The 22605-nt window shown below is 33.2% G+C and overlaps 1 protein-coding gene across 1 annotated transcript; it reads left to right on the top strand.

Moving 5' to 3' along the window:
* Nucleotides 1-14820: 14820 nt before the first annotated feature.
* LOC148554590 (putative pectinesterase 10) lies at nucleotides 14821-20629 on the top strand. Its single transcript, XM_088490391.1, has 5 exons — nucleotides 14821-14961; nucleotides 16718-16944; nucleotides 17817-17976; nucleotides 18562-19004; nucleotides 20242-20629. Exons 1-5 carry the CDS (start codon nucleotides 14821-14823, stop codon nucleotides 20627-20629), a joined length of 1359 nt encoding a protein of 452 aa, XP_088346517.1.
* Nucleotides 20630-22605: the final 1976 nt, after the last annotated feature.

Below are 22605 nucleotides of genomic sequence, written 5' to 3'. Positions count from 1 at the left end.
AAACCTTGGGTCGTCTTCTCAAGGAATTGCAGGGAGGTATGTTCTTATTATTGGTTATGAGTTTGTAAATTAGGGGTTTTAGAAATTAGGGAGCAGTATGTTGAATGGCAAGTAAAATAAAATAATAATAATAAAATATCTTGGCAAGGTATAAGAAATAAGAGATTCTATCCTAGCTATCCTTATCAAAGATGATGACAATTGAATCTTAATTCCTCTTCGTTAACCTTTACTAAAATAAAGGAATATCAAGGGATTAATTAAGTTGATCTTCGAATCTTATTTATTTCCTAAGAAAATATTGGGATTATTGAAGCTCAAATTAACAAAGATAACAATTATCAATTATGCTGTTGAATTGGATAACTCCTGAGTTACTGATTTCTTAACTAAAACCAAAAGAAGGAAAATAAATCTACTGGAATAAAAATGCCTCCAGATGGGAAGCAATAATCATGTAAATAAAAGAAAGCAATAATAACTGAAATACCTCAAATAATATTAATTCAAAGAAAATCATATGTAACATGGAAGAGTTCATGAATTAAATTGGAAAAATAAATAAAAATAAAGAACCTGGGATTGAGAGTCACTCCTAAAACTAAGAGAAGTCTTAAATCTTAATCCTAAGAGAGAGGAGAGAACCTCTCTCTCTAAAAACTACATCTACTCCTAAAATTGTGAATTGTGAAAGCATGATTATGAATGGATGCATTCCCCCACTTTATAGCCTCTAATCTGTGTTTTCTAGGCCGCAAACTGGGTCGAGAACAGCCCAGAAATCGCTGGAGAAGAATTCAAACACGCTGATTTCCGTCACTGCGATGCGGCCGCATGGAGCACGCGGTCGCGTCGCCCAGCGTCATGGCAACTATGGCATATTATATATCAAATCGAAGCCCCGGACGTTAGCTTTCCAACGCAACTAGAACCGCATCGTTTGGACCTCTGTAGCTAAAGTTATAGCTGTTTGAGTGCAAAGAGGTCAGGCTGGACAGCTTAGCAATTTCTCCAACTTCTTGTATTTCTTCCACTTTTGCATGCTTCTTTTCCATCCTCTGAGCCATTCCTGCCCTGTAATCTCTGAAATCACTTAACACACATATCAAGATATCTAATGGTAATAAGAGAGGATTAATATTAGCAAATATAAGGTCAAAGAAGCATGTTTTCAATCATAGCACAAAATCAGGAAGGAGAATGTAAACCCATGAAAATAGTATGAATAAGTGGGTAAAGAGTTGATAAAAACCACTCAATTGAGCACAAGATAAACCATAAAATAGAGGTTTATCAACCTCCCCACACTTAAACATTAGCATGTCCTCATGCTAAGCTCAAGAGAAGCTATAAGAGAGTGAAGAGGAATGGTAGAATGTATGAAATGCAACCTATGAATGCAACTACATGCAAAATGTTTCTACCTACTTGGTTAAAAGTAAATAAATCTTTTAAGAACAAATATGAACTGGATTTCACTAATTCAAATCACAAAAATAAAGTACAAATAGACTTGCAAGAAGAAAATAGCTCATGAAAGCCGGGAACAAAGAATCGAGTATCGAACCCTCACTGGAAGTGTATACACTCTAATCACTCATGTGTTTAAGGTTCGATTCTCTCAATTCCCTACTATCCTTGCTTTCTAAGGCTTGCTCTTCATCTAACAATCAACATAAATTTAATGCACAGATACACATATCAAGAGGTCTTTTAAGGGTTGTAATGGGGTTAGGGTCAAGGTAGGATTGTATTTGGCCAAGTGGACTAAAATCTGAATCCTTAATTAACTTAAACTTTCCACCTAACTTAAACAATCCATGTAATCAAAATACAAAACCTAACTGTCCATTAACCATATTTTCCACATATTCATGCATTCTAATTTCAAGTACAGTACATATGCATTGCTTTCACTACTTACTTTGGGGTATTTTGTCCCCCTTTATTTGCTCTTTTTCTCTTTTTCTTCTTCTCTCTCTCTTATATATATATATATATATATTTTTTTTTTCTTTTATTTTTTTTCAATGCATATGATTAAATTATTGAATGCATGAACATGTCCTATTTCTTTCACATTTTTAGAAAATTCTAACATACTCAATTCTCAAACCAAATATTTTCAATCCCAATTTTCCCACACTTAAATTATAAGCACTCTCACTAGTCTAAGCTAACCAAGGATTCAAATTAAGGACATTATTGTTTTCCGCTTAGAGTTAGTGATGAGTTAAAGTAAAGAACAAAGGGGTAAAATAGGCTCAAAATTGGTTTGCAATGGATAATAAAAGGGTTAAGGCCATATGGGTATGTAAGCTCAGTGAAATAAGGCCTCAATCATGTAAGTGTATGCATACATTAAATAATAGAAATATAGAATTAAGCAAGACAAAGATCACAATTTTAGAGAGAAAAATACACACTAAAACAGAATTTTGGTTGATAAAATGCAACCAATTCAAATAGGCTCAAAAATCTCACAGGTTTTGTGTGTTCGAGTTCTATACCATGTTCCAGTATAATATTTCTTCAAACAAGTGTAACATTAAATTTTATTCAAATTAGTGAAATGCTCTAAAAGGTTTCTTGAAAAAGAAAATATTACTTTAACAAAGTGGTAAAATATGCAAAAAAATCAAACAAATATGCAAATGCAACAACTAATAAGGAGAATAAATCATTGGTGTTGAGATAGGAAGGTACTAACCCACGGAGATCGGTATCGACCTCCCCACACTTAAAGATTGCACCGTCCTCGGTGCATGCTAAGATGTGCAAGTGGATGGGGGTTGTGGTTCCTCAGCTGGGGCTCTTTTCGTTCCTTTCCTTGCCGGTGGTTTGGGAGTAGCTTTCTCCTTTCCTTTCTTGGTGGCCATCCTGAAAAAGAGAAGAGAAAGTAAAATAAATTTAAAGAGATAGAGCAAGGAAGAGGGTGGTGTAAGTGATAATCGATGCACAATAAAGAAGAATGATGTTAACACATGGTCCGGATGACATGTGAAAAGTTCATCAATGGAGATATAGCAAGTGCATATAGGGACAAGTAAATGCAAGGGGTTTATTGGCATGCAGGCAAAGGCATGAGTAGCATAAATCAAGCATTCAATGTCCAATTGAAATATGTTATCACTCGTAACGAACCATCACGTTTGTATTGACAATTAAATTCAATTAATAAAATAGTAAAGGGAATTTGTGTAAAGTAAGCATTTAGTGTAGTAGAATAAAAGAAATCTAAAAATAGTGCAGAATGTCATACGGGCGTTTTCACAAACACATAGCATGTATGGTAAATAAGCTATTGAAAATAATAAATTGAACATGCAAGCAACCCTTAAAAATTGGTATATAATTGCCAAACAATTCCTTAATAATCCATAAAAATATAGAAAATAATGACCCAAATAAATTTCTAACACCAATGAAAATAATGCAATGAATGAAAGTATGCAAATAAATTAAATGAAATAGAATGGAAGTGAAAGAAAATAAGAAAGGAAGAAGAAAGAAATAAGAAAAGATAAGAAAAATAAGGATTAGAGAAGAAAAAGATAAGAAAATTGGCTGATCTGGATATTCTGTGCGCCGCTTGTGACGCGGACGCGTGAGTGACGCGGTCGCGTGGTGCGTGATAAGGTCAGGTGACGCGGACGCGTGGGTCACGCGATCGCGTGGCCTGTTTTGTGCGATTGGCGCGAGTGTAGCCTCGCGGTCGCGTAACTCTCTGTTCGAAACTCTTTTGCCAAAAATCTGGGAGACGCGATCGCGTGGGGCATGCCATCGCGTGAATGGCCATCTTTTAAAAACGACGCGGACGCGTGGTGCACGCGTTCGCGTGGTGAGGCTTGGGCTTCCAGCACGAGTCCAGCCCAACTCTAGCTCAACTTTCTACCATACACCCATTTACGTCGATTCCACAGAACCACGCGTTCGCGTGGGTGACGCGGACGCGTGGGTGACGCGGACGCGTGGGGAAGCTATTTTTCAAATGACGCGGCCGCATCGGCGACGCGGTCGCGTGGATCAGTTTGTGCCATTAGCGCGCCTCCAGCCACGCTTTCACGTGACTTTCTGTTTACTTTCTTTTCTTCACAATGCACATACGACGCGGACGCGTCGGCGACGCTGTCGCGTCGTGTGCGAAAATCCCCCTTTTTTTTAATATCTGAAAAAAAATGCAGAATGCAGTGTTAATATGAATGTGATGAAAAACTCCAGGTTCAATATAATAAAATAAAATGAAATTCAAAAACAAATAAAACTAAATAAAAATGAAAAAGGAACGATTATACCATGGTGGGTTATTTCCCACCTAGCACTTTTAGTTAGAGTCCTTAAGTTGGACATTTGGTGAGCTCCCTGTTATGGTGGCTTATGCTTGTATTCATCCAGGAATCTCCACCAATTTTTGTGATTCCAATGGCCTCCGGGATCCTAAACTAGGCATGTAAAGCCCTTAAGAAGCTTCAAACAGATTCTTAGGTTCCCGGGGTGACAAATGTCAGAGCAGATTCCAGGATCCCAAATCTTGCTTTTACACCCAGTTTTGTCGGGATCTGTATTTTTCCAGCCGGGTGATAAGTAATTTGAATTCTCATTGCAGTTACCAAACGGCTTCCTAGACCCATTCAATTGAGCTCTATACCAACATTTGCATTTAAACTTAAAGCTTCCAACCATAATGAACCTTGCAGGATAATTCTTACCACTGACCATCTTCCTCTTACTCTTAATACCACAAAGAGCTCTAAGTTGACCATCCGTCTCCAGTAGCCCATATTCAAGTGGAATTAGAAAGCTAAGGGGTATGAATTTTACCCACTTGAATGTTGTGAAGGATGATGGCAACTTAGGGGGAGGTGTTTTTAATGAAATTGCAAGCTCCACTCCCTTGTGCTCTTCTCTGATAATTACCACCTCTTTGCAAGCTTCTTCAATTTCAACCTCTTCCTCTTGGTAGCTTTCTTCCAATTCGATAACCTCTTCATTGCTTTTCAAATGCATGGGAGGTTGTGCTTCTTCTTCTTGAATCTCCATCTCTTGATCAACCTCTTTCAAGTCTTCAACTGTGATATGCCTTGGAGGTTGTACACCCTCCTCAACATCAAATGCAACCGTCTTGGAAGGAGGTTCTATGTCTTGACTTTCCCATGGAGGTTCAGCATCTCCTAAGTCTGCAACCACTTCTTCTTCTTCGATAATTACAGCTTCCTCCACTTGTTCCAGTACAAAGTCATGCTCCGTATTGTCCACTGGAGTTTCTAATATCTCCTTCATGCTACGTTCTTCATTAGATTGCCCACGTGAAGCCATGGGAGCACTTTGAGTGTCCGAGCGTCGGGAACCTAATTGACTTATCGCTTGATTTAGTTGATATAGAGTTGCATGAAATCGATCTGCTGCTTCCTTGAGATGATCCCTTGATTCTTCCTTCACTAATTCTTCAACCACTCCTTCAACTTCAAGGGTTTTTACTACCTTCACCTTTAGGGTCTCCTCTAGCTCCTTATGAAGTGTGGATTCGCAAAGATGATTCCTTCTCTCTTGTTCCATGTCAATAGCATCATTGAGATCATGTTGCTCTTGGATTGATGGATGTGGATGCTCTTCCATGGATAGTGGTGATGGGATGGAGAGATCATTCTGTGGTTGACAAGGAAGTGCACTAGAGCTTGAGGGTTGATTGTTGAAGGCATTTGGTAGTCCGATTTGGGCGAAGAGAGCTTGTATAGTAGAGTTTAGATCGGCAAGTGCTTTCTCCATGGAGGTTTGGGGTGGATAGGAGGGTTCATTTGGTTCATAGGGTGGTTTGTATGGTGGATACGGGTTAGGGTCATATGGAGGTGAATGGTTTTAGGTGGCTTGTGAGTATGGTGGTTCAAAGCTGTGTTGAGGAGAGGCTTTATAGGCATATGGTGGTGGTTGTTGATAGTCCATTGGAGGTGGTTGTTACCATGAGGGTTGATCAAATCCTTGTGGCTCCTCCCATCTTTGATTGTTCCAACCTTGATGCCTGTTCTCATAGTAATTTTTTCTTCCTGCAACATAATTGTAACCAGACTCATAGCCAAAGGGGTGAGAGTTCATAGTAGCAATTAAAAATTAAAAATGAAAATAAAGATTGAAATTAAAAGGTTATTTAAATTTTGAATTTGAAAATTAAATTTTTGAAATTTGAAATTTTGAAATTTTGAATTTTAAATTTTTGAAAATTGAATTTTTAAAATTTGGAATTTGAAAAATTTTTAGATTTGAATTTTGAAATTTGACTTTTAAATTTTGAATTTTTGAATTTAATAAGGAAAGAGAAAAACGATAAAATGACACCAAACTTAAAATTTTTAGATCAAAACGAAGAAAACAACTAAGAACAACTTGAAGGTCAAGATGAACACGAAGAACAACTTGAAGATCAAGATGAACTCCAAGAAAAAAAAATTCTTGAAAATTTTTTTTAATAGTTAAATAAAAACCAATAACCTCTTAATTTATAAAAAAGCAAAAATAAAAACAAAAATAAAAATAAATAAATAGGTAAAAAGCAAATATTTACAATAACCAATAATAAGGCACACGTTTGCAATTCCCCGGCAACGGCGCCATTTTGATGAGAGGAACTTTTGCGTGGTCTAGAAATTTGCAGATAAATCCTCGTTGCAAGTATAGTTTCTAAACCTTCAAAAGTCCTTTCATACAAACGTTTTGGTTGTCACAAGTAACAAACCCCTTTTAAAATTGATAACCGAGTATTTAAACCTCGGGTCGTCTTCTCAAGGAATTGCAGGGAGGTATGTTCTTATTATTGGTTATGAGTTTGTAAATTAGGGGTTTTAGAAATTAGGGAGCAGTATGTTGAATGGCAAGTAAAATAAAATAATAATAATAAAATCTCTTGGCAAGGTATAAGAAATAAGAGATCCTATCCTAGCTATCCTTATCAAAGATGATGACAATTGAATCTTAATTCCTCTTCGTTAACCTTTACTAAAATAAAGGAATATCAAGGGATTAATTAAGTTGATCTTCGAATATTATTTATTTCCTAAGAAAAGATTGGGATTATTGAAGCTCAAATTAACAAAGATAACAATTATCAATTATGCTGTTGAATTGGATAACTCCTGAGTTACTGATTTCTTAACTAAAACCAAAAGAAGGAAAATAAATCTACTGGAATAAAAATGCCTCCAGATGGGAAGCAATAATCATGTAAATAAAAGAAAGCAATAATAACTGAAATACCTCAAATAATATTAATTCAAAGAAAATCATATGTAACATGGAAGAGTTCATGAATTAAATTGAAAAAATAAATAAAAATAAAGAACCTGGGATTGAGAGTCACTCCTAAAACTAAGAGAAGTCTTAAATCCTAATCCTAAGAGAGAGGAGAGAACCTCTCTCTCTAAAAACTACATCTACTCCTAAAATTGTGAATTGTGAAAGCATGATTATGAATGAATATATTCCTCCACTTTATAGCCTCTAATCTGTGTTTTCTAGGCCGCAAACTGGGTCGAGAACAGCCCAGAAATCGCTGGAGAAGAATTCAAACACGCTGATTTCCGTCACTGCGACGTGGCCGCATGGAGCACGCGGTCGCGTCGCCCAGCGTCATGGCAACTATGGCATATTATATATCAAATCGAAGCCACGGACGTTAGCTTTCTAACGCAACTGGAACCGCGTCGTTTGGACCTTTGTAGCTAAAGTTATAGCCGTTTGAGTGCGAAGAGGTCAGGCTGGACAGCTTAGCAATTTCTCCAACTTCTTGTATTCCTTCCACTTTTGCATGCTTCCTTTCCATCCTCTGAGCCATTCCTGCCCTGTAATATCTGAAATCACTTAACACACATATCAAGGCATCTAATGGTAATAAGAGAGGATTAATATTAGCAAATATAAGGTCAAAGAAGCATGTTTTCAATCATAGCACAAAATCAGGAAGGAGAATGTAAACCCATGCAAATAATATGAATAAGTGGGTAAAGAGTTGATAAAAACCACTCAATTGAGCACAAGATAAACCATGAAATAGAGGTTTATCAGAAAGCTAGGAAGGTTGTTGAAGGAGATGAGATTGCACAATATGGTCTGATTTGGGATTATGCCCATCAACTGTATACCACTAATCCAGGTTCAACAATTCAGATTGGAGTGACTCCGATGCCCGAGGGCCCTCATAGTTTCAGAGATTCTATGTGTGCCTCGACGCTTGTAAGAAAGGGTTTAAGGGCCGGTGTAGACCGTTGATCGGATTAGATGGGGCATTTTTGAAGAATCTACATGGGGGGAAGATTTTGACTGCATGTGGGCAGGATGCCAACAATCACGTTTACGTGATTGTTTATGCAATTGTGGGAGTTGAGAACAAAGACAATTGGAGTTGGTTCTTGGAACTTCTCCACAATGACCTCGGTGACACACAGCATGGCTGGGCATTTATCTCAGACATGCAAAAGGTAAGGACTATTCTGATTTTCAAAAAGATTTTTAAGGACTAAATTGATTTAATGATGATCATTTAAGGACTATTTTAACTCATTATCTTTTCGAGTTTTGATGTTTACGCAGGGGCTAATTCCAGCTGTGAAAGAAGTCATGCCAAATGCTCACCACAGATTCTGTGTTTGGCATCTATGGAGGAATTTTTCGAAGCAATGGGGCAGCATCGAATTGAAGGATATGGTATGGGAATGCGCTAGATCAAGAACCGTGTCAGGATTTGAAAGAAACATGAGCAAGGTAAAAAATATTAGTGAGCCAGCTTGGGCATACCTTGATAAATGGCCAAAAGAAGCATAGACGAAGGCACACTTCAAAGAGGAGCCGAAGATGGACACAATATACAACAACGCGTGTGAGTCGTTCAACGCAAAAATAAAGCATTACAGGGCAAAGCCCATCTTGACACTATCTGAAGAAGTCAGGAGGATCATCATGAAGAGCATGATTGAGAATAGGTGAAAGTTATTGCACTATCAGGGAATTCTTACTCCAGTTCAACAAAGCCGGTTAGAGGCAATGACAAAGCTATCTTCTATTATAAATTATAATGTTCCATAATGTGAACATGATTAGTCAATTGACTTTATCCTTCATGATGATAAAATACAGGATAAAGTTAGAGCAAGGCCTCCAAAGCTTCATGTTAAAAAAGGAAAAGCAACAATCCCAGCCTCACCACAATCGGCTGCAGCTACAACAATTCCAATTTCAGCTGAAACAATCAAGGGCACCAGTTCTGCTACTGCGAAGAAACTTGCTAGCTTCATGACTTTTGTACCAACTCCCGGATTCAAACACCCGAGGAAGAAAGACAACGATGTTTGAGTTGTGTTGTTCATTAAGTTATGACTTGTGTATTTTGTAAAGGGCTGCTACTTTACAATCTTTATGCATTATAGACATATTGAAGTATTTTGTACAACCTTGTTCATATTTTGGTATAGCCCAAAATTAGGTAACTTATGTTTGATATTATGAAGACTTCATTAATAGGTTTAGTATTATTGTGAAGACTATGTTAGCATGCTTTTATGGACATGCAAATGCTTTGATTTTAATACATATGGTTAGACTTAATTTATCTTATGCAAAAATGTTTAGACTTATTTTTTATTCACTTGTTTTTAGAATTGTGTAAAAATTTGTTAAGCTAATGTCAAAATATGTAGCTAATGTCAAAATATTCAAACTGATCTATTACATTTCCCCAATGCTCTTAAGAAGATCCAACAAAACAACATCACCAATGCTTTTACAAGTTATTCACTTTCCCACTGATTTGACATAAAATGCTCCAACCACTAATATAAGCATTATTACTAGGACAAACATGAAAAAAAAAAATAACATCTTCACTACTTTGACTTCAGCTTCCAAACTACCCATTCTCTAACCTAGTTTCACTTTCCAATCTTCATAATCACTTTCAACTTCAAACTCTGCTTCTGCCCCACCATTTGTAACTTCAAAAGCTTCATATTCATTATCATCTACCCAACTAAAGTAGTTACAATGGCTGCCTTTCTACACATGTGAAGTGATAAATTTGAATCTCATATTAATGGTGAAAGGGGGGTTCAAGAAACTATGGTTCATACCAATTTAAACTCACCCGATATCTTGGACAAGTATGAAACAACCTTCCTGGGTTTTCTGGTATTCCGGATTTCTTGATCACAGTTTTCAGCCCACAGAAGCAGGTTCTGTCCATCTTCATCCTCCTTTTTTGCATGGAGGAGCTAGGACCGAAGCTACCAACCGATCGCGGTGATAACCCAGCATTTCGTCCTCCCCCGGCGCTCTGCATCTAGCTTCTGAACCTGGGTGATGTCTTTGCACCACTGCAACACCACTCCTTAATGTTTCCGTTCAATTTGGGGTTAGGGTTTATAAAATGGGAATAGGAATTATTTTGACATAATAAGGAGAACATATCTTGTTAGCTTCCAACTAGGTACACACCTGTTAACACACATGTCACTTAACGGTCCACCTGTACTGCCGTTAACGGAATCTGTGAACCCATAAACAGAAGGACAAACGTGATCAATGTCAAATCTTTCGAGGATTAATTTGATTAAAAATTTCTTTCGGAGACTAATTTGACGATCGTGCAATCTTTCGGGGACCAATTTGAACATTAACCCGTTAATCATTCAATTTAACTTTGTTATAAATTTTCATTTATAAACTCTAATACAAATGATTTCCACAAGTATCTATTTTGACTTTTTTTCCTTCCCTGAAATAAGATCTTATCAGGTATTTGAAAATCCCTTCAATTCAATTTCTCTATATATTAAATTTAATTCTAGTGTTTGAAATAAAAATAATTAAATAAATTTAGATAGAATTTAATTTAATTCCATTGTTTTTTTTAAATTAATTTTAATCTAAATAGGTTTGATTTGAAATTTTATTTTATTAGAATTTTACTTAAAATTTAAAATTTAAAATATTCTTATAATCTAATTACTTCTTAATTTTTTTGACTCAATTTTTTTTAATATCTTTCACCTTTCAACGCACACTCTCTCTTCATTAATTCTCTCACCACCTTTACTTCCTTTTCTTCTCTTTTCTTCAACTCACTTAATATAATATATACCTTTATTTTTTGGAAGATCTACTATGTAGATCTAAAAAAAATAAACACACGTATAGATTTTATGTGTTTAACTTAGATTAACGACACCAAACATTTATCAATACGTCTGAACATTTTAAGTGAAGTTGTGTCAATCAAGTGACATAATTTTGTTCCATTTGAACAACATGAATTAATTGCTATAATTTGTTGTAAATAACTAACTTTTTTTTACTTGTTATGTCATTAAACCACTCAATATGTTGGTTCTTGATAGTTCATGTTTGTTTTTTGTTGTTGGTTTGTCATTGGAATTAATTATGGACTTAAATTCTTTTATTAATAAAAATGATTTTAAATTTAATATTTTTAGATTTATCCAATTTTTTATTTTTTAAATACTATAAGAAAAACGCTTAGTAATCATCGGAAAGAATCAGACGGTATAAACCTCACCCGTAAATATTTATCGTCGAATTTTTTTTGTCCGACAGTAATTATCGTTGGATTCTGCGACGGATTACTTGCTCGAAAAATCATTTTTATCGGCGGATTTTCCTATGGTAATGTTGGCACCACAATATGTTATTTTTTTCACACTATTACCGTCAAATTATTTCTTCGATAAATCCGACGGTAATGTCAACTTTTTTTTAAAAAAAAGTTGTGACATAAATGGTCAATTTATAAATACTAGAAACCTATTATTTAAATTAAATTATCAAATGTTTAAATAAATTAAAAGTAAAGTAAATCAAATAAATATAATAAAATAATAAAAGGAAGCACTAATCACTAAAGATCCAGGTAGTCTTCGTCGTCATCATCGTCGTTCCCATGGCGCTGATGAGGCGGTGGTGATGTCTGTGTGCCACCAGCAGCAGTGCTGCCACAAGCAGGGATGATGCCAGCAGCGCGCATCTGAGTCTAATACACCTTCATCTGAGCCTCCATCCGCTGAAACCGCTCCAGTTGCTCCCTCTACTCCAGTCTGAGGTCATCTATATCTGTCAGACGTGTGAGGATCTCCTAATAACTCTCCCGATCATCGTTCAGCTCCTAAGCTATTGGTGAAGGCTGCGAGTGAGATCCTACACTTGCAGCCTCAAATCCATACCTTTTTCGTGTTCGACGGCTCGACTGGTGGCAGAGGCAGACCACGGCCTCAACGTGGAGATGTGGAGGTTACTGGCGAAGAACGACCCCATCCCGTAGACGCAATTCTTGTACGGTGCTGATGCAGTCTCGCACCAAACCGCATCGGGATCGACGACTGAAGCAATAGAGCCATCGGCGTCCTTCCCACTTTGTTGAGATTGCTGAGTCGCGACCTCTAGTTTTTGCGTGTAAGACTCCTGTGTAACACATGTTATTATGATTAGTACAACAACTATACAGTTAATCTCTAATTTTATATCAGAAGATCAGATGTATGTTTACTCACATAATGATCCTGAGACTGCTGATCAGCAAATCTTGCTTTGTTCTCCTTCAACGTGTGGGTGTACTTGAATGTCTCCGCCAATGTCACCTCGCGATCTAACGACTTCAACTATATATGTTGCATTGAAACAATATGATTATGATGCCTAGTAATGATATATAAAAGAATATAAATAAGTTAATAAAAAAATTAAAGAAACTACATACCAACCTAGCCTTAATCTTCATGAAGGTCGCCGAGCCGCCGGTATACTTGGACGACCTGGTCGATGTCCTGTTAGCTCTGTTGGTGAGACGCCGATGCCTGAACCCCTCACCGGTCTCCCAGTGAACTAACAGAGCCTTCTTTATTTTCGCTCGGAGCTAGGTCGTCAGGTGGTCCTGCCCCTCACGAACATCCTCCAGCATCTGCTGGAGCCGTCGACCCATTCGATGGTCGTATATCTTCCTAATGAGGGCATCGTGTTCAGCTTCCCATATAAAGTGCAGCTGCACAAAGAAACTTTATAAAATTAGTTAATCAAAATAGAAGAAATAAACTAGCTAAAAAAGTTTGAACTAAACAAAATAATTACCGTCTATTTCTGAAACTATCTCTCTCTGGTCTCACATGGATCTTCTTGTAGCTGGGCCAGGAATGGTTATACATCATCTTGATGACATTAGTCATCTCCTGAGTACATACATTGTTGTTCGATGCAAACCTATCAACAATCCACAAACAAACCAATATGGCAATATAAATTAAAACTTCAAAAACAAATAACCATAATATATAGAGATTTTTATAGAAATTTTGACAGAGTTTCATCTATAACTGGAATGCACCACAAACTCTATCTATCAACAATTAACTTAAACAACACCAAATGTCAACAATCAATGAACAACAACCAATAAATTTACTAAACTAGAATCAATAATTGGACACTTTATTTTCAGCAATTCAATAATCAGGAAACATGAAACACTTTCAGCCATTCAAACCTACAACCCTAAATCCACTAAACTAGAATCAATAATCAGACACTTTAATTTCAGCAATTCAATAATCAGTAAACATGAATCCTAAATTAAATCCACTAAACTAGAATCAATAATCAGACACTTTTAGTAATTTAATAATCAAGAAATATAGAAGACTTAAAGTGATACTTATCCCGTGCTGCCATCAGACTAAATCGTCAACTGTACGATGGGAGGTGGTGGAGGGACATCAGCTGCCTCACTTCCGTGAGAGGACTCTGGGACTGCGACTTTCATCGCTGGAGGTAGCGTCGTCGTGGCAACGGGCTGCTAAGTAATTGGAGGCGGTGTCATCACCGTAGACAGGGGGACGTAGTTGGGGTTAGGGATCATGATAAACGGCTAGTTTGATAAACCCGCAACCTGTGACGTCACCAGGTAGTTGGAGAGGAATTTATCCCAAGTGTACCAGAAGAAACCTTCTCTCTACCACAACCATGACCATGTCCACGACTAGTATCCTGATTCACAGTACCTCTATCTGTCATCATGTTTGCAAATAGCATACCAATTAACAGAAATTCAGAACAACAAATCAACAATAAATTATAATAATACCAATGTAATTCTTATAACTAATACCACAACATTAAGTTCAACATTTGAAATTTATTCTTAATATAAGTTCAAACACCAATTAAACATACAAAGTTGATATAATTGGGTTAAAAAGGACTAAATTAATTTTGTACTATTAAATAAATGCCTCAATCATGCAAAATCAAGATCAAATATCAATGGATAGCCCCAATTTTAAATCTATAATCAACACTAGCAACAAATAATTCAAAACCAGAAACAACCAAGTATAATCCAAATAATCCATCAATCAAATCTCAGTAAAATCAGCCGTAACACAGTGAATCAACATAATTCAGACAATTTCAAAGAACTCCAACAACAATATTCAGCAATTCAGTTCAATAATCCAAACACTTTTCAACAATTTAAAATCCTAATAACTTAATCTAACATATCCTAACCACCTAAAATTCACTAACAAAAAATTAAATCTAACTAAAGCATAATACTAATTAACAACTAAAACCTAAACTAATAATAATTCTAACTAAAACATAATATGAATTAGCAGTTTGAACAAAAACCTGGAGTGGTGAGCAAAACGAAGAGACAGGAATCGAGCTAGAGTGGCCGAGAGTGAGAAGGAGGGAAGAAGGAGGGAACTAGCCGCGGTGGCACTTGGTAGACGGCGGCGGCAGTGAGATCAAAGGGAGGCAGGGACTGGAGCTTTGATGGTCTCTGGAATAGCAAAGGTGGTTCGACCAGAGGAAGAACAAGAGGAAGGAAAAGAAGAAGAAAATGGGCGACGTCGCAGTGGATCTGTGGTTGCCGGCGACAACAGAGAAGATGGAATAGAGGTGGTGCCAGTGACAGTGGGTGGCTGTTCGTGAGGGCTAGGGTGCGACCAAAGGGAAAGAAGAGAAGAAGGTCTCGGCGGTGGGTTGACGGCGACGGAGAGAGGGGCTGTGATGGTGGTGGTTTTGACGGCGGCAGATGGTGGTGTTGAGGAGAGGGGAGGAAATAGATGAGTGAGAGAGACAGTGAAATTTGAATGAAGGGAAAAGAGGTTTCACACTTTGAATTTACGGCCTAGTTATCGTTGGATTTAATGTCAAAAAAATTCGATGATAAACCATTGCGGGTTACCAAAACACAGGGTTTCACTAAGTGGGTTTACCGTCGAAATGGTAAATCCAACCCAAAAAGATGCGCCAATTTATTTTTGTTTCCCTCCAAATATTACCGGTGAATTTACTATTGGAAACGTAAATCCGCCGGTAATTGCTTAACCTTACGAATTCGATGCCGTTATCGCCAGTAAATCCGCCTCTATTCTTCGATACTAAATCCGATAATACTCAACGTTTTTTTTTGTAGTGAAAAGAGGTGAAAAAGTTTTAGTTGAAAAATACTTTAGTTAAAAAAATAATTTTTTAATTATTTCATATAATTTAATAAATAAGTATATTTATGACTTAAATATATGATGTTATATTAATAAAGGATAAAGTTGTCCAATATAAAACTTTAATTTATTTGATAAATATTCCAAATACTCGAATTCAATTCAATTCTATAATTTTACTAATTCATTCCAAACACTATAATTTAATTCAATTCTAATAGGAATTCAATTCTTGATAAAATTTAATTCAATTCTATATCATTAAAAATTTTTAAACATACTGTAATAAGTTTTTTTAAAATATGTTTTATTTTTTTATTTTTGTAGAGATATAATAATAGTATATAGAATTCTATGTTGTAACATTTATATAATAAGTTAATTAAATGATATATGGATTGGATCAAAATATTTTTGTTACAATATTTCATAACCAAGATTTGATTTTAAGGTGTTTCATTTTTGTTCATATAGCTAAAATGACAAATAAAATGAATTGAACAGATTTCCTTTATTTACCTATTCAGACTTTTGTTTAGATAGGTAAGTTATCCGATCCTTCTCGAGAAACAAATATTTTATTTACATATTCTAGATGCGAATATACGAATCTATTTTCATGAGGCTACTAAATAAGTATATTCTTCTATAATCATATTATTAGGTATATATAAAAAATTAATTATTAATATAAAATATATATTAAAATATAAAATATATATATTTACAATAAATTAAATAATACGTATTTATATATAAATATATAATAACTAATTTAATAATTAATTTTTTTTATGTATATAGAATTTTTTACTTTCCTAAAACACATAAATAAGCACTAAATAGTGCATCAGCAATAACATCCTAAATATATAAAAATAAAAGTATATACCCAATGAATTGTATACTGGATATTGTACCAAAAAATGTAGACTGAATAGAGTAAAAAAAATATAATATCATTAATTTGATATCCGATCTTTATCTGAGCATTAGTAAACACCTTTGGGAGAAAATAGAAAAAATAGACATTGGTAAATCACCTATCAATAATTATTTTTCAACTCTTAATTTGTCGAAGTATTTTGGTATAAATTAAATAAAAAAAAAAAAGTTTACCTTATAATGTTTAAATTTTTATTTTAAAAAATCCGTACTCGCCTTTATTTAAGGATTTGTGGCAGTGCCTAGATTATTAGCACTACATTTATTATTGCATGCAGGAGAAAAAAAAAATGCAGGTTCCTAAATTCTTTTTCTTCAACTTGTCAATGCTAATAATTGGTCTTACAACTGTTTGTAAATGCAAGGATTGTAGCAAACCACCCAAGACGATTACTGTTAGTCAATCAGGAAATGCAAACTTCAAAACAGTTCAAAGTGCCATTGATTCTGTCCCCTCAGGAAACTCTCAATGGGTTCATATCCAAATTTCCCCAGGCGTTTACAGGTCATCTTTTTTTTCTCTTATGATAAGTTCCCTAAATTCGTCTCTCACTCTCTCTAGAATGTGATTACATTATTATATACGTCATTTTGATAAATAAAAAAGTCATTTTATTATGTATATATAAATATCTTAACAATATATTAGGTACACCAATGACCAAACTAAACAATAGATAAAGTTGTAACTTATAGTTGATTTTTCACGGTATCGTTCAACCTAACAATTATGACGTGTAATTTATCTTATATTATGTCTAAAATAATGAGTCAAATGCCTCTTGTATCCTTTTAATCCGTTAATTTTGTTTGAATTTTCTAAAAGACTTCTAGCTTCTAATCACTTTAAACCAGCAAATTTATGTTTATAATTGATAAATAAATATGCAATTTTGTCTCCTTAATTAAATTTCATACATAAATAAAATTAATCATTTATATCATTTTGGACCTCTCAAGTAATTAACATTTTAAATTTTTTCACCGTCTCTTAAATTTGCTATAGTGAATATAATTTTAAATATAATCATTTTACGTATATATAAAAATATCGGCGATTCCATATGAAATGTATTTAATATTCCATAAACAGTTCTATTATACTCATGTAAACATATTTAATTATTATATTATCATAGATTTGATTATTTTAATAACTGATTTTTAGTTAAAAAATAATATAAACTAATATATATATATATACAAATATATAATAATGACTGATCTGATAATTAATTTTTAACGTGGGCTCAATATTTTTGTTTTGAATATTTACTCTCCTACAACAATTTTGGAAGATTAAACTAGTACTTTATTTTTTTTTTATTTGAGAATGTGATAAAAAGAGGAGGATGCATAATATGATTATATATGCAGAGAAAAGGTGCTAATTGAGAGAGACAAACCTTGCATATATCTTAAAGGAGGCGGCGGGGGTTCCACCAGTATTGAATGGAATGACCACGGCAATGCACATTTCACTGCTACTTTCAACATTAAAGCATCTAACATTGTTGCAAAGGGCATTGCCTTCAAGGTAGTTAACTGAACTATCAAATACGGACTTTTTTCTTTTAATTTGTAATGTTCGCATATCCGACATATTTTGATTACAACACATATTAATATTTGTTTGATATACGTATTTTTTGTATTTAATTGTGTTTTAATAAAAAATAAAAAAATTTTCTTCGAATATATTTGAACACACTTAAATATCATATTAAAAATAATTAAAAATTAATTTATATTTTAATATCAATAAAATATTAAAATATCATTACAATTTATCTAAAAAATATTTTATATTTTATATATGTTGTGTTCCTATATCTTATAAAAAATTTAAATTTGTATATCTATATGTTCGTATCGTATCCTGTCCCATGTCTATATTAATATTTATGTATCATAGTAACTAACTAATATATATTTAAAAAAAAGTCCAATACCAAATTAACGTTGATTGCATGAAATTAAATTAAATGAACCATGCCATGCATATGAATCTCAAAGTTTTATGATTACTTATCTGAAACTTATGATGATATAGGACAATACTATGCAAGTATAATGATATAGGTTTAGTAAAATGTTAACACTAAAAGTTTTCATGATGCAGAACACATATAACACTGTAGACACAGGCAAGGTGCTTCAAGCAGTAGCAGCAAGGGTTCATGAAGACAAAATTGCTTTCTACGATTGTGAATTTATAGGGGTACAAGATACCCTGTTCGATTCATATGGCCGCCATTACTATAAGGGTTGTTACATTCAGGGTGGAGTTGACTTCATCTTTGGGAGTGCTCAATCAATGTTTGAGGGAAGCACGCTATTTTTCTCAATGGGACTTGGTCCCAAAGTAGATGGGGTTTTCACAGCAAGCGAAAGGGAAGAAGATGACAACAGCGGCTATGTGTTTAAGAATTGCAACATAACTGGAACTGGAGGAAAAGCCATTCTTGGAAGATCTTTGAATGCTTATGGCAGAGTTATTGTTGCCAATTCTGTGCTTTCAGATGTCGTTAGACCCGAAGGTTGGGAATCTTTGCACCACAATGTGTAAGATTCATGCATCCCTCATACATACTTTTATTTATTAAAGGAAACACTAGTTTCTTTGCAAGTCTGGAAAATAAAAATCTTTAAAAATTACATCTTTTATTTTCGTATTGTAGATTATAATATAAAAAGTTTATAAAATTAAACAATTGTAAAAGACAAAATTTTTTATCCATTATAAATTTTATAATGGATAAAAATTAAATAATAAATTTTAGTTATTATTTTTATGTTAAAGAGTTTAATTTTTTACTAATAATTAATTTTAGTATTTATTGTCTAAAATTTGAAATAATTTAATATGTATATTATTTTTATATTTGATCAGGTATTAATTTTGTTGCACAAATAAAAATAATTAATTATTATATTTATTATTTAAAAATAAATTTTTTTCTTTATATATATAATATATAATTAGATATTGGTATAAAAAAAATTTATCTTGATAATTATAAAATTAACTCAACATCAATTGTTTTTGAAACAATTGAATCTTAATTCTAATTATTAATCACAACATTAGTATTTTCTATAAATTAAAAAAATAACCGGTAAAAATTTAAAATTAAATAAAAAATTAAAAAATATATATAATAATATATTTATTATGTGAATAATATTACGAATTTTTTTTAATTATATTTAATTATAAATTTAATGTATTTTTTTATAATTTTATGAATTTATTTAAATTATTTTATTTTATTAATTTTATTTTTATAAAATAGAAAGGTAGAGAGAGGTAGAGAATGAAAAGAAAGATAAAAAAAATGAGAGAAAGAGTTTGTTAACTTTAGAGAAAAAAAATTTATTTTAATTGTAACGAAAGAATATTTTTTAATACATTTTTGTTTGTCAAATTAGTAATATAAAATATAAATTATAAGTTATATACAGAGTGTGAAGGAGAGAGAGAAATAGAGAAAGAGAGAGAGGTAGATAAGAAAATAGAAAAATGGAGTTTATTAATTTTGGAGAGAAATATTTCATCTCAATTTTAATGCAAGAGTGTCATATGACACATTTTAATTGTTAAATTAGTAAAATAATATAGGGTTAAGTACGATTTTGGTCCCTAACATAAAGGTCGAAAATTTATTTCGTCTCCGGCCTTTTATCGCAACAAAATGGTCCCAAATGTTTCAGTTTGTTTTAAAATCGTTTTTTTTACCAAATTTTTTATTTATATTACCAAATTACCCTTAATAAAAAAATTTAAAAAAAATAAAAAAAGAAAGAAAACGTGTAAAGGAAAAAGGGGGAAGGGAAAACGCGAAGGGAGAAGGGCGGGGGGATTCGAGAAAAAGAGGGGGAAGGGAAGGGGAGGGGTCCTCGCCGCGACAGTCGCCGCTCTTCACTGCCACTGCCGCCGCCGCCGTTGCTCCTCATCGTTCGGTCCTCGTCGTCGTCTCCTCTGGATCTCACCGCCAGATCTTGCCACTGCTCCTCTTCCTGACTCGACGTCGACGGCAGCAGATCCCCGAGGGTGGACGTCGCGCGCCGCTCGCCGTTTCTGCTCCTCCTCGCTCGGTCATCGGTTGTCGTTGCTCCTCGCCGGTTTCTGGTTTCTTATGGTTTCTTCTGATTCTGCTGCTTCTGCTTCTGATTATCAATTCTTCTAGTTTCTGTTCTTTTGTTGTTATTCTTTTGATTCCATGCATTATTCATTATTTTTTTGAGTTCTGAGTTCTGATTGTTTTTCTAAGTTATGGGTTCTAAGGTTCTGAGTTTTGACGATGATGATGATTTTTTGAGTTATGCGTTCTTGTTGTTTTTGTTGTTGTTGTTCTTGTGCTTGTAGCTGCTTTTGTTGTTGTTGTTCTTTTGATTCCATTGTTGTTCTTTGTTTCTGGTCATTGGTGTTGCTTCTGTTCTGCTTCAGCTTCTGGTTCAGCTTCTGCATTTGGTTGATTTTGGAGAAAAAGGGGGAAAGTTATTTTCGTCCGAAGGACGATTTTAAAATAAACTGAAATTTTCGGGATCATTTTGTTACGAAAAAAGGCCGGAAATAAAATAAATTTTCGACCTTTGCGTTAGAAACTAAAATCGTACTTAATCCTATAATATAACTATATTTTAATATTTTAATTTTAATTTTAGTTTAATTTTAATTATAATTAAAAATATCATGTTATATATTTTAAATGTCAAATTTATAATTAGTAATTATAAATAATAATATATAAGAGAGATATAATGTGTAAAAGGTAAAAAGATAGAGAAATGAATAATAGAGACTATAGAACCAAAAAAGAGGAGAAAAATTTTTAATTTAAAAAAATTAATTTTAATTATAAAAAAATAATAAATAACATAGTTTAATTATAAAATTAGTAATATATAATAGATATTCACCGTTATAATCCAAATCGCACTTAATCTTAGCAATGAATTTGATTAGTTTAATAACACATAAAATCCTTTACTAAAAATGACATCGCTAACTGTTACTGTTAAATTTTATAATTTTCTGCTAATTCAGGGTGAACGGTATTAACGAATTTTTTAGTCATATTTGTTGCTAATGAGATGTTGAAGGCGCTAATAATATGAAAAATTTTAGTAATGATTACTGAATCATAAATTATCAATTATATTTAGATATATATTAAAATTAATTATTAATATAAAATACATATTAAATTATAAAATATAATTAAAAATGAGTTAAAATTAATTTTAATAACTGATTTTAGTATACACCTAATATTTATGATGAATCATAAACCCTGAAATAAATATGATTATTATTACAGATCAAAGATAACGTTTGTAGAAGAGGGAAACGCAGGACCAGGAGCAAACACATGGCATCGTGTGCCATGGACGAAACATCTAAGCGGCTCTGGGCTTCATCAATTCTTGGACATGTCTTATATTGACAAAGAAGGCTGGATTGCTAATATTCCCTCATTATGATGATTTATGATTTAGTGATTGTTATAAACTTATAATGTATAAAAAGTAATATCTAACTTATTAAAAAAAAGTTAAAAATTGTTATTTAATTTAAAAAATATAAAAATATATCATCTTTTAAAATTTAAAATATATTATAAAAAATAAATTAAATAAAAATTATTTATAAACTTAGGCTTTTATATATATTATCTCAATATAATACATGCACGCACGTAACAAAAACGATTCAAATGAATGGAGCAATAAGTATGAAAATGTAAACTTAACTAGAAGACATCATGAAACTTAGATCACGTATAACAAAAGGAGGATCAGCATAATGGACTAGTTAGTTCTTCTATTCATTTATAATCGATTATGTCATGTATATATTAAAATTAAAAAAATTATTTAAATAAAAATGTTTAAAATATTATTTTTAAGATATTTTTTAATTTAATAATTAAAATTTAATATAATATTAAAATTAATCATTTATATAAAATATATGTTAATATATAAATACACATTAAATATAATTAATAATTAATTTTAATATATAAATATCTTTTTAGTAATCGATTAGATAATAAAAATATTAAATAATATATGCAACCAAATTAATAACGCATGCATGCATAACAACGTAGCAATGGAAGAATTGTCGTTATTTATTACAATCCATCGAGAAACTGAG

The sequence above is a fragment of the Arachis ipaensis genome, chromosome B6, assembly GCF_059453495.1.
Source record: "Arachis ipaensis isolate K30076 ecotype BB chromosome B6, ASM5945349v1, whole genome shotgun sequence".
NCBI classification, from domain to species: domain Eukaryota; kingdom Viridiplantae; phylum Streptophyta; class Magnoliopsida; order Fabales; family Fabaceae; genus Arachis; species Arachis ipaensis.
The sequence above is the reverse complement of the archived record's forward strand: the minus strand, read 5'-3'. Positions and strand labels throughout refer to the sequence as shown.